Raw genomic sequence first — 17,392 nt, 5'->3', positions numbered from 1 at the left:
GGGTCATGTCTGGTAAGCAGCATCAGGGGTTAGAGGTTAGAGGTTAGAGAAGACACCCATCATGTCCACCATGGCCACTGGGGTCATGTCTGGTAAGCAGCGTCAGGGGTTAGGGGTTAGAGGTTAGAGGTTAGGGAAGACACCCATCATGTCCACCATGGCTGCTGGGGTCATGTCTGGTAAGCAGCATCAGGGGTTAGAGGTTAGAGAAGACACCCATCATGTCCACCATGGCCACTGGGGTCATGTCTGGTAAGCAGCATCAGGGGTTAGGGGTTAGAGGTTAGAGGTTAGGGAAGACACTCATCATGTCCACCATGGCTGCTGGAGTCATGTCTGGTAAGCAGCGTCAGGGGTTAGAGGTTAGAGGTTAGAGGTTAGGGAAGACACTCATCATGTCCACCATGGCTGCTGGGGTCATGTCTGGTAAGCAGCATCAGGGGTTAGAGGTTAGAGGTTAGAGAAGACACTCATCATGTCCACCATGGCTGCTGGAGTCATGTCTGGTAAGCAGCGTCAGGGGTTAGGGGTTAGAGGTTAGAGAAGACACTCATCATGTCCACCATGGCCGCTGGGGTCATGTCTGGTAAGCAGTATCAGGGGTCAGGGGTTAGAGGTTAGGGAAGACACTCATCATGTCCACCATGGCTGCTGGAGTCATGTCTGGTAAGCAGCGTCAGGGGTTAGGGGTTAGAGGTTAGAGGTTAGAGGTTAGAGAAGACACCCATCATGTCCACCATGGCCACTGGGGTCATGTCTGGTAAGCAGTATCAGGGGTCAGGGGTTAGAGGTTAGAGAAGACACTCATCATGTCCACCATGGCTGCTGGAGTCATGTCTGGTAAGCAGCGTCAGGGGTTAGGGGTTAGAGGTTAGAGGTTAGAGGTTAGAGAAGACACTCATCATGTCCACCATGGCTGCTGGAGTCATGTCTGGTAAGCAGCATCAGGGGTTAGAGGTTAGAGGTTAGAGGTTAGGGAAGACACTCATCATGTCCACCATGGCTGCTGGAGTCATGTCTGGTAAGCAGCGTCAGGGGTTAAATTACAAGAGGTAGAGGTGGGAAGACAGTGGTAGAGCGAGCAGCTGCATGGTGTCGTTGTTTACCTAGCTGTCATCTCCTGGAAGAGAGAGGTTAAAGTTAATAAATACATTATAATAAATCAACCTGGTGTTCAGAGTGCTGTAACCCAGTTAGTCACCTGAGGACCTACAGTCAGATTGGAGCCCAGCTCTGTGGATGATCTGTGTTTGAACCACACACCATCAGTTTGTAGCATTGTTGTCACTCTTTCAGAAGTCTTGGCCCAGTGATATTTACTTATCTGACAACTATTATCAAGCATACGAATGAAAAGAGTTGAGGGAGAGGAGAGAGAGTAGGGAAATGAGAGAGTAGAGAGAGTAAGGGGAGGAGAGAGAGTAGGGGGAGGAGAGAGAGTAGGGGGAGGAGAGAGAGCAGGAGGAGAGAGAGTAGGGAGAGGAGAGAGAGTAGGGGGAGGAGAGATTGTAGGGGGAGGAGAGATTGTAGGGGGAGGAGAGAGAGTAGGGGGAGGAGAGAGTGTAGGGGGAGGAGAGAGTAGGGGGATGAGAGAGAGTAGGGGGAGGAGAGAGAGTAGGGGGAAGAGAGAGAGTAGGGGGAGGAGAGAGAGTAGGGAGAGGAGAGAGAGTAGGGGGAGGAGAGAGAGTAGGGGGAGGAGAGAGAGTAGGGGGAGGAGAGAGAGTAGGGGGAGGACAGAGACTAGGGGGTGGAGAGAGAGTAGGGGGAGGAGAGAGAGTAGGGAGAGGAGAGAGAGTAGGGAGAGGAGAGAGAGTAGGGAGAGGAGAGAGAGAGGGGGAGGAGAGAGAGTAGGGGGAGGAGAGAGAGTAGGGAAATGAGAGAGTAGAGCGAGTAGGGAGAGGAGAGAGAGTAGGGGGAGGCGAGATTGTAGGAGGGGAGAGATTGTTAGTTAGGGAGGAGATAGAGGGGTTAGTGTAGGGGAGGAGGGGAGAGAGTAGTAGGAGGGGTTAGGAGATAGAGAGTAGTGTAGTGAGTAGGGAGAAGTGTAGAGAGCGGAGAGAGAGACAGGATAGAGTAGATAGAGGGGTTAGTGTAGACAGAGGAGATAGAGGGGTTAGTGTAGACAGAGGAGATAGAGGGGTTAGTGTAGACAGAGGAGATAGAGGGGTTAGTGTAGACAGAGGAGATAGAGGGGTTAGTGTAGACAGAGGAGATAGAGGGGTTAGTGTAGACAGAGGAGATAGAGGGGTTAGTGTAGACAGAGGAGATAGAGGGGTTAGTGCAGACAGAGGAGATAGAGGGGTTAGTGTAGACAGAGGAGATAGTTTTAGCCTAGAGGGGTTCTGTCTCTCCCCAGTGTATCATGGTCTTTCTGTCTCTCCCCCAGCTATCATGGCCTTTCTGTCTCTCCCCAGTGTAGATCATGGTCTTTCTGTCTCTCCCCAGCTATCAGGAGATAAATGGGGATTTCTGTCTCTCCCCAGCTATCATGGCCAGTTCTGTCTCTCCCCCAGCTATCATGGTCTTTCTGTAGAGGAGATAGGGGTTAGTGTAGACCAGCTATCATGGCCTTTCTGTCTCTCCCCCAGCTATCATGGACTTTTTGTCTCTCCTCCAGCTATCATAGCCTCATGGCCTTTCTGTCTCTCCTCCAGCTATCATGGCCTTTCTGTCTCTCCCCCAGCTATCATGGCCTTTCTGTCTCTCCCCCAGCTATCATGGCCTTTCTGTCTCTCCCCCAGCTATCATGGCCTTTCTGTCTCTCCCCCAGCTATCATGGCCTCATGGCCTTTCTGTCTCTCCCCCAGCTATCATGGCCTCATGGCCTTTCTGTCTCTCCTCCAGCTATCATGGACTTTCTGTCTCTCCCCCAGCTATCATGGACTTTCTGTCTCTCCTCCAGCTATCATAGCCTCATGGCCTTTCTGTCTCTCCTCCAGCTATCATGGCCTTTCTGTCTCTCCTCCAGCTATCATGGCCTTTCTGTCTCTCCCCCAGCTATCATGGCCTTTCTGTCTCTCCCCCAGCTATCATGGCCTTTCTGTCTCTCCTCCAGCTATCATGGCCTTTCTGTCTCTCCCCCAGCTATCATGGCCTTTCTGTCTCTCCCCCAGCTATCATGGCCTTTCTGTCTCTCCCCCAGCTATCATGGCCTTTCTGTCTCTCCCCCAGCTATCATGGCCTCATGGCCTTTCTGTCTCTCCTCCAGCTATCATGGCCTTTCTGTCTCTCCCCCAGCTATCATGGCCTTTCTGTCTCTCCCCCAGCTATCATGGCCTTTCTGTCTCTCTCCCCAGCTATCATGGCCTTTCTGTCTCTTCCCCAGCTATCATGGCCTTTCTGTCTCTCCTCCAGCTATCATGGCCTTTCTGTCTCTCCCCCAGCTATCATAGCCTCATGGCCTTTCTGTCTCTCCCCCAGCTATCATGGCCTTTCTGTCTCTCCCCAGCTATCATGGCCTTTCTGTCTCTCCCCCAGCTATCATGGCCTCATGGCCTTTCTGTCTCTCCCCAGCTATCATGGCCTTTCTGTCTCTCCCCAGCTATCTATCATGGCCTTTCTGTCTCTCCCCCAGCTATCGTGGCCTTTCTGTCTCTCCCCCAGCTATCATGGCCTCATGGCCTTTCTGTCTCTCCCCCAGCTATCATGGCCTTTCTGTCTCTCCCCCAGCTATCATGGCCTTTCTGTCTCTCCCCCAGCTATCATTGCCTTTCTGTCTCTCCCCCTGCTATCATGGCCTTTCTGTCTCTCCCCCAGCTATCATGGCCTTTCTGTCTCTCCTCCAGCTATCATGGCCTTATGGCCTTTCTGTCTCTCCCCCAGCTATCATGGCCTTATGGCCTTCTGTCTCTCCCCCAGCTATCATGGCCTTTCTGTCTCTCCCCCAGCTATCATGGCCTTATGGCCTTTCTGTCTCTCCTCCAGCTATCATGGCCTTATGGCCTTTCTGTCTCTCCCCCAGCTATCATGGCCTTATGGCCCTTCTGTCTCTCCCCAGCTATCATGGCCTTTCTGTCTCTCCCCCAGCTATCATGGCCTTTCTGCCTTTCTGCCTTTCTCTCCCCAGCTATCATGACCTCATGGCCTTTCTGTCTCTCCCCAGCTATCATGGCCTTTCTGTCTCTCCCCAGCTATCATGGCCTTTCTGTCTCTCCCCAGCTATCATGGCCTTTCTGTCTCTCCCCCAGCTATCATGGCCTTTCTGTCTCTCCCCCAGCTATCATGGCCTTTCTGTCTCTCCCCAGCTATCATGGCCTTTCTGTCTCTCCCCCAGCTATCATGGCCTTTCTGTCTCTCCTCCAGCTATCATGGCCTTTCTGTCTCTCCCCCAGCTATCATGGCCTTTCTGTCTCTCCCCCAGCTATCATGGCCTTTCTGTCTCTCCCCCAGCTATCATGGCCTCAGCTATCATGGCCTTTCTGTCTCTCCCCAGCTATCGTGGCCTTTCTGTCTCTCCTCCAGCTATCATGGCCTTATGGCCTTTCTGTCTCTCCCCAGCTATCATGGCCTTTCTGTCTCTCCCCCAGCTATCATGGCCTTATGGCCTTTCTGTCTCTCCCCCAGCTATCATGGCCTTTCTGTCTCTCCCCAGCTATCATGGCCTTTCTGTCTCTCCCCCAGCTATCATGGCCTTATGGCCTTTCTGTCTCTCCCCAGCTATCATGGCCTTTCTGTCTCTCCCCAGCTATCATGGCCTTTCTGTCTCTCCCCAGCTATCATGGTGGCCTTTCTGTCTCTCCCCCAGCTATCATGGCCTTTCTGTCTCTCCCCAGCTATCATGGCCTTTCTGTCTCTCCCCAGCTATCATGGCCTTTCTGTCTCTCCCCAGCTATCATGGCCTTTCTGTCTCTCCCCAGCTATCATGGCCTTTCTGTCTCTCCCCCAGCTATCATGGCCTTTCTGTCTCTCCCCCAGCTATCATGGCCTTTCTGTCTCTCCCCCTGCTATCATGGCCTTTCTGTCTCTCCTCCAGCTATCATGGCCTTTCTGTCTCTCCCCCAGCTATCATGGCCTCATGGCCTTTCTGTCTCTCCCCCAGCTATCATGGCCTTTCTGTCTCTCCCCCAGCTATCATGGCCTTTCTGTCTCTCCTCCAGCTATCATGGCCTTTCTGTCTCTCCCCCAGCTATCGTGGCCTCATGGCCTTTCTGTCTCTCCCCCAGCTATCATGGCCTTGCTGTCTCTCCCCCAGCTATCGTGGCCTCATGGCCTTTCTGTCTCTCCCCCAGCTATCATGGCCTTTCTGTCTCTCCCCAGCTATCATGGCCTTTCTGTCTCTCCCCCAGCTATATGGCCATGGCCTTTCTGTCTCTCCCCAGCTATCTGGCCTTTCTGTCTCTCCCCCAGCTATCATGGCCTTTCTGTCTCTCCCCCAGCTATCATGGCCTTGCTGTCTCTCCCCCAGCTATCATGGCCTTTCTGTCTCTCCCCAGCTATCTTGGCCTTTCTGTCTCTCCTCCAGCTATCATGGCCTTTCTGTCTCTCCCCCAGCTATCATGGGTCTCTCCCCAGCTATCATGGCCTTTCTGTCTCTCCCCAGCTATCGTGGCCTTTCTGTCTCTCCCCAGCTATCATGGCCTTTCTGTCTCTCCCCCAGCTATCATGGCCTTTCTGTCTCTCCCCCAGCTATCATGGCCTTTCTGTCTCTCCCCAGCTATCATGGCCTTTCTGTCTCTCCCCAGCTATCATGGCCTTTCTGTCTCTCCTCCAGCTATCATGGCCTTTCTGTCTCTCCCCAGCTATCATGGCCTTTCTGTCTCTCCCCAGCTATCATGGCCTTTCTGTCTCTCCCCAGCTATCATGGCCTTTCTGTCTCTCCCCAGCTATCATGGCCTTTCTGTCTCTCCCCCAGCTATCATGGCCTCATGGCCTTTCTGTCTCTCCCCCAGCTATCATGGCCTTTCTGTCTCTCCCCCAGCTATCATGGCCTCATGGCCTTTCTGTCTCTCCTCCAGCTATCATGGCCTTTCTGTCTCTCCCCCAGCTATCATGGCCTTTCTGTCTCTCCCCCAGCTATCATGGCCTTTCTGTCTCTCCCCAGCTATCATGGCCTTTCTGTCTCTCCCCAGCTATCATGGCCTCATGGCCTTTCTGTCTCTCCCCCAGCTATCATGGCCTTTCTGTCTCTCCCCCAGCTATCATGGCCTTGCTGTCTCTCCCCAGCTATCGTGGCCTCATGGCCTTTCTGTCTCTCCCCAGCTATCATGGCCTTTCTGTCTCTCCTCCAGCTATCGTGGCCTTTCTGTCTCTCCCCCAGCTATCATGGCCTCATGGCCTTTCTGTCTCTCCCCCAGCTATCATGGCCTTTCTGTCTCTCCCCCAGCTATCATGGCCTTTCTGTCTCTCCCCCAGCTATCATGGCCTTTCTGTCTCTCCCCCAGCTATCATGGCCTTTCTGTCTCTCCTCCAGCTATCGTGGCCTTTCTGTCTCTCCTCCAGCTATCGTGGCCTTTCTGTCTCTCCCCAGCTATCATGGCCTTTCTGTCTCTCCCCCAGCTATCATGGCCTTTCTGTCTCTCCCCAGCTATCATGGCCTTTCTGTCTCTCCCCCAGCTATCATGGCCTTTCTGTCTCTCCCCCAGCTATCATGGCCTTTCTGTCTCTCCCCAGCTATCATGGCCTTTCTGTCTCTCCTCCAGCTATCATGGCCTTTCTGTCTCTCCCCAGCTATCATGGCCTTTCTGTCTCTCCCCAGCTATCATGGCCTTTCTGTCTCTCCCCAGCTATCATGGCCTTTCTGTCTCTCCCCCAGCTATCATGGCCTTTCTGTCTCTCCCCAGCTATCATGGCCTTTCTGTCTCTCCCCAGCTATCATGGCCTTTCTGTCTCTCCCCCAGCTATCATGGCCTCATGGCCTTTCTGTCTCTCCCCAGCTATCATGGCCTTTCTGTCTCTCCCCCAGCTATCATGGCCTTTCTGGCCTTTCTGCCTTTCTCTCCTCCAGCTATCATGGCCTTTCTGTCTCTCCCCCAGCTATCATGGCCTTTCTGTCTCTCCCCCAGCTATCATGGCCTTTCTGTCTCTCCCCCAGCTATCATGGCCTTTCTGTCTCTCCTCCAGCTATCATGGCCTCATGGCCTTTCTGTCTCTCCCCCAGCTATCATGGCCTCATGGCCTTTCTGTCTCTCCCCCAGCTATCATGGCCTTTCTGTCTCTCCCCCAGCTATCATGGCCTTATGGCCTTTCTGTCTCTCCCCCAGCTATCATGGCCTTATGGCCCTTCTGTCTCTCCCCCAGCTATCATGGCCTTTCTGTCTCTCCCCCAGCTATCATGGCCTTATGGCCTTTCTGTCTCTCCTCCAGCTATCATGGCCTTATGGCCTTTCTGTCTCTCCCCCAGCTATCATGGCCTTATGGCCCTTCTGTCTCTCCCCAGCTATCATGGCCTTTCTGTCTCTCCCCCAGCTATCATGGCCTTTCTGTCTCTCCCCCAGCTATCATGACCTCATGGCCTTTCTGTCTCTCCCCCAGCTATCGTGGCCTTTCTGTCTCTTCCCCAGCTATCATGGCCTTTCTGTCTCTCCTCCAGCTATCATGGCCTTTCTGTCTCTCCCCCAGCTATCATGGCCTTTCTGTCTCTCCCCCAGCTATCATGGCCTCATGGCCTTTCTGTCTCTCCCCCAGCTATCGTGGCCTTTCTGTCTCTCCTCCAGCTATCATGGCCTTATGGCCTTTCTGTCTCTCCCCCAGCTATCATGGCCTTTCTGTCTCTCCCCCAGCTATCATGGCCTTATGGCCTTTCTGTCTCTCCCCCAGCTATCATGGCCTTTCTGTCTCTCCCCCAGCTATCATGGCCTCATGGCCTTTCTGTCTCTCCCCCAGCTATCATGGCCTTTCTGTCTCTCCTCCAGCTATCATGGCCTTTCTGTCTCTCCCCCAGCTATCATGGCCTTATGGCCTTTCTGTCTCTCCCCCAGCTATCATGGCCTTTCTGTCTCTCCCCCAGCTATCATGGCCTTATGGCCTTTCTGTCTCTCCCCCAGCTATCATGGCCTTTCTGTCTCTCCCCCAGCTATCATGGCCTTATGGCCTTTCTGTCTCTCCTCCAGCTATCATGGCCTTTCTGTCTCTCCCCCAGCTATCATGGCCTTTCTGTCTCTCCCCCAGCTATTGTGGCCTTTCTGTCTCTCCCCCAGCTATCATGGCCTTTCTGTCTCTCCCCCAGCTATCGTGGCCTTTCTGTCTCTCCCCCAGCTATCATGGCCTTTCTGTCTCTCCTCCAGCTATCATGGCCTTTCTGTCTCTCCCCCAGCTATCATGGCCTCATGGCCTTTCTGTCTCTCCCCAGCTATCATGGCCTTTCTGTCTCTCCCCCAGCTATCATGGCCTTTCTGTCTCTCCCCCAGCTATCATGGCCTTTCTGTCTCTCCTCCAGCTATCATGGCCTTTCTGTCTCTTCCCCAGCTATCATGGCCTTTCTGTCTCTCCTCCAGCTATCATGGCCTTGCTGTCTCTCCCCCAGCTATCATGGCCTTTCTGTCTCTCCCCCAGCTATCATGGCCTTTCTGTCTCTCCTCCAGCTATCATGGCCTTTCTGTCTCTCCTCCAGCTATCGTGGCCTTTCTGTCTCTCCCCCAGCTATCATGGCCTCATGGCCTTTCTGTCTCTCCCCAGCTATCATGGCCTTTCTGTCTCTCCCCCAGCTATCATGGCCTTTCTGTCTCTCCCCCAGCTATCATGGCCTTTCTGTCTCTCCTCCAGCTATCATGGCCTTTCTGTCTCTCCCCCAGCTATCATGGCCTTTCTGTCTCTCCTCCAGCTATCATGGCCTTTCTGTCTCTCCCCCAGCTATCATGGCCTCATGGCCTTTCTGTCTCTCCCCCAGCTATCGTGGCCTTTCTGTCTCTCCCCCAGCTATCATGGCCTCATGGCCTTTCTGTCTCTCCCCCAGCTATCATGGCCTTTCTGTCTCTCCCCAGCTATCATGGCCTTTCTGTCTCTCCCCCAGCTATCATGGCCTTTCTGTCTCTCCCCCAGCTATCATGGCCTCATGGCCTTTCTGTCTCTCCCCCAGCTATCGTGGCCTTTCTGTCTCTCCCCCAGCTATCATGGCCTTTCTGTCTCTCCCCAGCTATCGTGGCCTTTCTGTCTCTCCTCCAGCTATCGTGGCCTTTCTGTCTCTCCTCCAGCTATCATGGCCTTTCTGTCTCTCCCCCAGCTATCATGGCCTTTCTGTCTCTCCCCCAGCTATCATGGCCTCATGGCCTTTCTGTCTCTCCCCCAGCTATCATGGCCTTTCTGTCTCTCCCCCAGCTATCATGGCCTTATGGCCTTTCTGTCTCTCCCCCAGCTATCATGGCCTTTCTGTCTCTCCCCCAGCTATCATGGCCTTGCTGTCTCTCCCCCAGCTATCATGGCCTTATGGCCTTTCTGTCTCTCCCCCAGCTATCATGGCCTTTCTGTCTCTCCCCCAGCTATCATGGCCTTTCTGTCTCTCCCCCAGCTATCATGGCCTCATGGACTTTCTGTCTCTCCCCAGCTATCATGGCCTTTCTGTCTCTCCCCCAGCTATCATTGCCTTTCTGTCTCTCCCCCAGCTATCATGGCCTTTCTGTCTCTCCCCCAGCTATCATGGCCTTATGGCCTTTCTGTCTCTCCCCCAGCTATCATGGCCTTTCTGTCTCTCCTCCAGCTATCATGGCCTTTCTGTCTCTCCCCCAGCTATCATGGCCTTTCTGTCTCTCCCCCAGCTATCATGGCCTCATGGCCTTTCTGTCTCTCCCCCAGCTATCATGGCCTTTCTGTCTCTCCCCCAGCTATCATGGCCTTTCTGTCTCTCCCCCAGCTATCATTGCCTTTCTGTCTCTCCCCCAGCTATCATGGCCTTTCTGTCTCTCCCCCAGCTATCATGGCCTTTCTGTCTCTCCCCCAGCTATCATGGCCTTATGGCCTTTCTGTCTCTCCCCCAGCTATCATGGCCTTTCTGTCTCTCCCCCAGCTATCATGGCCTTTCTGTCTCTCCCCCAGCTATCATGGCCTCATGGCCTTTCTGTCTCTCCCCCAGCTATCATGGCCTTTCTGTCTCTCCCCCAGCTATCATTGCCTTTCTGTCTCTCCCCCAGCTATCATGGCCTTTCTGTCTCTTCCCCAGCTATCATGGCCTTATGGCCTTTCTGTCTCTCCTCCAGCTATCATGGCCTTTCTGTCTCTCCCCCAGCTATCGTGGCCTTTCTGTCTCTCCCCAAGCTATCATGGCCTTTCTGTCTCTTCCCCAGCTATCATGGCCTTTCTGTCTCTCCCCCAGCTATCGTGGCCTTTCTGTCTCTCCTCCAGCTATCATGGCCTTTCTGTCTCTCCCCCAGCTATCATGGCCTTTCTGTCTCTCCCCCAGCTATCATGGCCTTTCTGTTTCTCCCCCAGCTATCATGGCCTTTCTGTCTCTCCCCCAGCTATCATGGCCTTTCTGTCTCTCCCCCAGCTATCGTGGCCTTTCTGTCTCTCCCCCAGCTATCATGGCCTCATGGCCTTTCTGTCTCTCCCCCAGCTATCATGGCCTTTCTATCTCTCCTCCAGCTATCGTGGCCTTTCTGTCTCTCCCCCAGCTATCATGGCCTTTCTGTCTCTCCCCCAGCTATCGTGGCCTTTCTGTCTCTCCCCCAGCTATCATGGCCTCATGGCCTTTCTGTCTCTCCCCCAGCTATCGTGGCCTTTCTGTCTCTCCCCCAGCTATCATGGCCTTTCTGTCTCTCCCCCAGCTATCATGGCCTTTCTGTCTCTCCCCCAGCTATCGTGGCCTTTCTGTCTCTCCCCCAGCTATCGTGGCCTTTCTATCTCTCCTCCAGCTATCATGGCCTTTCTGTCTCTCCCCCAGCTATCATGGCCTTATGGCCTTTCTGTCTCTCCCCCAGCTATCATGGCCTGTCTGTCTCTCCCCCAGCTATCATGGCCTTTCTGTCTCTCCCCCAGCTATCATGGCCTTTCTGTCTCTCCCCCAGCTATCATAGCCTCATGGCCTTTCTGTCTCTCCCCCAGCTATCATAGCCTCATGGCCTTTCTGTCTCTCCTCCAGCTATCATGGCCTTTCTGTTTGACCTGAAGGACCTGGTAGATCTGATGTCTATTGGTACTCTACTGGCCTACACCCTGGTGGCAGCCTGCGTTCTGGTACTCAGGTTAGTATCCTCAACCCTACACCCTGTGTTCTGGTACTCAGGTTAGTATCCTGAACCCTGGTGTTAGCCTGTGTTCTGGTACTCAGGTTAGTATCCTGAACCCTGGTGTTAGCCTGTGTTCTGGTACTCAGGTTAGTATCCTGAACCCTAAACCCTGTGTTCTGGTACTCAGGTTAGTATCCTGAACCCTGGTGTTAGCCTGTGTTCTGGTACTCAGGTTAGTATTCTGAACCCTAAACCCTGTGTTCTGGTACTCAGGTTAGTATCCTGAACCCTAAACCCTGTGTTCTGGTACTCAGGTTAGTATCCTGAACCCTGGTGTTAGCCTTTGTTCTGCTACTCAGGTTAGTATCCTGAACCCTACACCCTGTGTTCTGGTACTCAGGTTAGTATCCTGAACCCTGGTGTTAGCCTGTGTTCTGGTACTCAGGTTAGTATCCTGAACCCTGGTGTTAGCCTGTGTTCTGGTACTCAGGTTAGTATTCTGAACCCTAAACCCTGTGTTCTGGTACTCAGGTTAGTATCCTGAACCCTGGTGTTAGCCTGTGTTCTGGTACTCAGGTTAGTATCCTGAACCCTACACCCTGTGTTCTGGTACTCAGGTTAGTATCCTGAACCCTACACCCTGTGTTCTGGTACTCGGGTTAGTATCCTGAACCCTGGTGTTAGCCTGTGTTCTGGTACTCAGGTTAGTATCCTGAACCCAGGTGTTAGCCTGTGTTCTGGTACTCAGGTTAGTATTCTGAACCCTAAACCCTGTGTTCTGGTACTCAGGTTAGTATCCTGAACCCTGGTGTTAGCCTGTGTTCTGGTACTCAGGTTAGTATCCTGAACCCTAAACCCTGTGTTCTGGTACTCAGGTTAGTATCCTGAACCCTGGTGTTAGCCTGTGTTCTGGTACTCAGGTTAGTATCCTGAACCCTACACCCTGTGTTCTGGTACTCAGTTTAGTACCCTGAACCCTAAACCCTGTGTTCTGGTACTCAGGTTAGTATCCTGAACCCTAAACCCTGTTTTCTGGTACTCAGGTTAGTATCCTGAACCCTAAACCATGTGTTCTGGTACTCAGGTTAGTATCCTGAACCCTGGTGTTAGCCTGTGTTCTGGTACTCAGGTTAGTATCCTGAACCCTGGTGCTAGCCTGTGTTCTGGTACTCAGGTTAGTATCCTGAACCCTACACCCTGTGTTCTGGTACTCAGGTTAGTATCCTGAACCCTGGTGTTAGCCTGTGTTCTGGTACTCAGGTTAGTATCCTGAATCCTAAACCCTGTGTTCTGGTACTCAGGTTAGTATCCTGAACCCTAAACTCTGTGTTCTGGTACTCAGGATAGTATCCTGAACCCTGGTGTTACCCTGTGTTCTGGTACTCAGGTTAGTATCCTGAACCCTAAACCCTGTGTTTCTGGTACTCAGGTTAGTATCCTGAACCCTACACCCTGTGTTCTGGTACTCAGGTTAGTATCCTGAACCCTGGTGTTAGCCTGTGTTCTGGTACTCAGGTTAGTATCCTGAACCCTAAACCCTGTGTTTCTGGTACTCAGGTTAGTATCCTGAACCCTACACCCTGTGTTCTGGTACTCAGGTTAGTATCCTGAACCCTGGTGTTAGCCTGTGTTCTGGTACTCAGGTTAGTATCCTGAATCCTAAACCCTGTGTTCTGGTACTCAGGTTAGTATCCTGAACCCTAAACCCTGTGTTTCTGGTACTCAGGTTAGTATCCTGAACCCTAAACCCTGTGTTCTGGTACTCAGGTTAGTATCCTGAACCCTGGTGTTAGCCTGTGTTCTGGTACTCAGGTTAGTATCCTGAACCCTAAACCCTGTGTTCTGGTACTCAGGTTAGTATCCTGAACCCTGGTGTTAGCCTGTGTTCTGGTACTCAGGTTAGTATCCTGAATCCTAAACCCTGTGTTCTGGTACTCAGGTTAGTATCCTGAACCCTAAACCCTGTGTTTCTGGTACTCAGGTTAGTATCCTGAACCCTAAACTCTGTGTTCTGGTACTCAGGATAGTATCCTGAACCCTAAACTCTGTGTTCTGGTACTCAGGTTAGTATCCTGAACCCTGGTGCTAGCCTGTGTTCTGGTACTCAGGTTAGTATCCTGAACCCTACACCCTGTGTTCTGGTACTCAGGTTAGTATCCTGAACCCTGGTGTTAGCCTGTGTTCTGGTACTCAGGTTAGTATCCTGAATCCTAAACCCTGTGTTCTGGTACTCAGGTTAGTATCCTGAACCCTAAACTCTGTGTTCTGGTACTCAGGATAGTATCCTGAACCCTGGTGTTACCCTGTGTTCTGGTACTCAGGTTAGTATCCTGAACCCTAAACCCTGTGTTTCTGGTACTCAGGTTAGTATCCTGAACCCTACACCCTGTGTTCTGGTACTCAGGTTAGTATCCTGAACCCTGGTGTTAGCCTGTGTTCTGGTACTCAGGTTAGTATCCTGAACCCTAAACCCTGTGTTTCTGGTACTCAGGTTAGTATCCTGAACCCTACACCCTGTGTTCTGGTACTCAGGTTAGTATCCTGAACCCTGGTGTTAGCCTGTGTTCTGGTACTCAGGTTAGTATCCTGAATCCTAAACCCTGTGTTCTGGTACTCAGGTTAGTATCCTGAACCCTAAACCCTGTGTTTCTGGTACTCAGGTTAGTATCCTGAACCCTAAACCCTGTGTTTCTGGTACTCAGGTTAGTATCCTGAACCCTAAACCCTGTGTTCTGGTACTCAGGTTAGTATCCTGAACCCTGGTGTTAGCCTGTGTTCTGGTACTGAACCCTAAAGGTTGGTAGTATCCTGAACCCTAAACCCTGTGTTCTGGTACTGAATCCTAAACCCAGGTTAGGTTATCCTGAACCCTAAACCCTGTGTTTCTGGTACTCAGGTTAGTATCCTGAACCCTAAACTCTGTGTTCTGGTACTCAGGATAGTATCCTGAACCCTGAACCCTGTGTTCTGGTACTCAGGTTAGTATCCTGAACCCTAAACCCTGTGTTTCTGGTACTCAGGTTAGTATCCTGAACCCTAAACCCTGTGTTTCTGGTACTCAGGTTAGTATCCTGAACCCTGGTGTCCTCTAACCCTAAGAGATTGATCCTCGTTCTGCCTGTGTCCTCTAACCCTAAGAGATTGATCCTCGTTCTGACTGTGTCCTCTAAAACTAAGAGATTGAACGAGGATCAGACTATGTCCTCTAACCTTAAGAGTACTGGCGTGGTAATACTGATGGTCTGTTAACAGAGCAGGTTAAGTGAACTAACGAGGCAGGTTAGGAGAACTAACGCGCAGGTTAGGAGAACTAACACAGCAGGCTAGGAGAACTAACACAGCAGGTTAGGAGAACTAACACAGCAGGTTAGGAGAACTAACACAGCAGGTTAGGAGAACTAACACAGCAGGCTAGGAGAACTAACGTGGCAGGTTAGGAGAACTAACACAGCAGGCTAGGAGAACTAACGTGGCAGGTTAGGAGAACTAACACAGCAGGCTAGGAGAACTAACGTGGCAGGTTAGGAGAACTAACACAGCAGGCTAGGAGAACTAACGTGGCAGGTTAGGAGAACTAACACAGCAGGCTAGGAGAACTAACACAGCAGGCTAGGAGAACTAACGTGGCAGGTTAGGAGAACTAACACAGCAGGCTAGGAGAACTAACGTGGCAGGTTAGGAGAACTAACACAGCAGGCTAGGAGAACTAACGTGGCAGGTTAGGAGAACTAACACAGCAGGTTAGGAGAACTAACACAGCAGGTTAGGAGAACTAAGCCAAGTGGTTAGGATGATTAACACAGCAGGTTAGGAGAACTAACGAGGCAGGTTAGGAGAACAAACACAGCAGGTTAGGAGAACCAACACAGCAGGTTAGGAGAACCAACACAGCAGGTTAGGAGAACTAAATTGGCAGACTAGGAGAACTAATTATGCAGTTTAGCTGAATTAATTTAGCAGGTTAGAAGGATGAGGTTTAATGTTAGGAAAAAGGTTTGGTTTTGCTTCATTGATAAAGTGAATTGTTGTCCCCAGTGTCACTACTAGATAGAGCACTACTAGATAGAGCACTACTAGATAGAGCACTACTAGATAGAGCACTACTAGATAGAGCACTACTAGATAGAGCACTACTAGATAGAGCACTACTAGATAGAGCACTACTAGATAGAGCACTACTAGATAGCCAGAAATGTAAACAAACCGCCTGTGGCAACAAATCATCAGTATCATAACACCAGAACAAAGAGCTCCACCCTCTCTCTTTGCAAGTTACGGGCAAGTCTATGAGCCTCCCCTTCCGAAATGTGAAAGATACAAAATCACGATTTATACAAAGCACTGCTGCTTGTTATCTCATATGCATCTCGTTGTATCATGACAGATCAACGCTACCATCTATGTTTACATAGTCTGTCCACCAGATTACCTACATAGTACAATAAGGACAGTGAGTGTTTCTCAAACCTTTCCTCTGGGACCCCCCAGCGGTTCCATGTTTTTAATATATTCCAGAACTAGCACACCTGATTCAACTGAACAATTAATCATCATCGCTTTATGTCTCTCTCAAATGTCAAAATGCCTTGTATACTATTGTTTAGGATAGTTATCATTGTTTTAGTTTACTGTGGAGCCCCTAGTCCCAATCAACATGCCTCAGATACCTCCTTTGTCCCACCCCCCACACATGCGGTGACCTCACCCACTATAACCAGCATGTCCAGAGACGCAACCTCTCTTATCATCACCCAGTGCCTGGGCTTACCTCCGCTGTACCCGCACCCCACCATACCCTTGTCTGCACATCCTCAACGCTGATGACCAGTCTTGACAGCCTTTAGCCGTACCCTCATCCTACTCCCCCTCTGTTCCTCGGGTGATGTGGAGGTTAACCCAGGCCCTGTGTGTCCCCAGGTGCTCTCATTTGCTGAATTCTGTAACCAAAAAAGCCTTGGTTTCATGCATGTTAACATCAGAAGCCTCCTCCCTAAGTTTGTTTTACTCACTGCCTTAGCACACTACGCCAACCCTGATGTCCTTGCCATTTCTGAATCCTGGTTTAGGAAGGCCGCCATAAATTCTGAGATTTCCATACACAACTACAACATTTTCCATCAAGATAGAACTGCCAAAGGGGGAGGAGTTGCAATCTACTGCAGAGATAGCCTGCAAAGTTCTGTCATACTTTCCAGGTCTGTGCCCAAACAGTTCGAGCTGCTCATTTAAAAAATGAATCTCTCTAGAAACAAGTCTTGCATTGTTGCCGCCTGTTAAAGACCCCCCTCAGCTCCCAGCTGTGCCCTGGACACCATATGTGAATTGATTGCCCCCCATCTATCTTCAGAGTTTGTTCTGTTAGGTGACCTAAACTAGGATATGCTTAACACCCCGGCAGTCCTACAATCTAAGCCAGATGCCCTCAATCTCACACAAATTATCAAGGAACCCACCAGGTATAACCCTATATCCCTAAAGATGGGGACTCTCATAGATATTATCCTGACCAACTTGCCCTCCAAATACACCTCTGCTGTTTTCAATCAGGATCTCAGCGATCACTGCCTCATTGCCTTAATGGGTCTGCGGTCAAACGACCACACCTGATCACTGTCAAACACTCCCTAAAACACTTCTGCGAGCAGCATGCCTTTCTAATCGACCTGTCCCAGGTATTCTGAAAGGATATTGACCTCATCCTGTCAGTAGAGGATGCATTGTTGTTCTTTAAACGTAATTACCTCACCATCTTAAATAAGCATAAAACTTTCAAAAAATTGGGAACTAAGAAAAGATATAGTCATTGGTTCACTCCAGACCTGACTGCCCTTGACCAGCACAAAAACATCCTGTGGCGGACTGCACTAGCATCGAATAGTCCAAGCGATATGCAACTTTTCAGGGAAGTCAGGAACCACTACAAGCAGTCAGTCAGGAAAGCAAAGACTAGCTTTTTCAAGTAGAAATGTGCATCCTTTAACTCCAAAAAGCTCTGGGACACTGTAAAGTCCATGGAGAATAAGATCATCTCCTCCCAGTTGCCCACTGCACTGAGGCTAGGAAACATTGTCACCACCGATATATCATCAGGTGGGTATTACACGATAATCGAGAATTTCAAGAAGCATTTTTCTACATCTGGCCATGCTTTCCTCCTGGCTACCCCAACCTCGGCCAACAGCTACGCACCCCCCGCAGCCTCTTGCCCAAGCCTCCCCAGCTTCCCAGCTTCTCCTTCACCCAAATCCAGACAGCAGATGTTCTGAAAAAGCTGCAAAACCTGGACCCGTACAAAT

The 17,392-nt window shown here is 51.2% G+C and overlaps 1 protein-coding gene across 26 annotated transcripts in view; it reads left to right on the top strand.

Moving 5' to 3' along the window:
- Positions 1-17,392, top strand: part of LOC118379924 (high affinity cationic amino acid transporter 1-like) — a 77,052-nt gene that overhangs the window by 46,912 nt on the left and 12,748 nt on the right. For all 26 annotated transcript variants that reach the window (XM_052529028.1, XM_052529024.1, XM_052529005.1 and 23 more), the window contains exon 9: positions 11,009-11,111. In XM_052529028.1, coding sequence (XP_052384988.1) covers positions 11,009-11,111 — 103 coding nt within the window. The remainder of the gene's footprint in view (positions 1-11,008; positions 11,112-17,392) is intronic.

The sequence above is a fragment of the Oncorhynchus keta genome, chromosome 11, assembly GCF_023373465.1.
Source record: "Oncorhynchus keta strain PuntledgeMale-10-30-2019 chromosome 11, Oket_V2, whole genome shotgun sequence".
Classification (NCBI taxonomy): Eukaryota; Metazoa; Chordata; class Actinopteri; order Salmoniformes; family Salmonidae; genus Oncorhynchus; species Oncorhynchus keta.
Note: the sequence above shows the minus strand (reverse complement) of the source record. Positions and strands in the feature narration are given on the sequence as shown.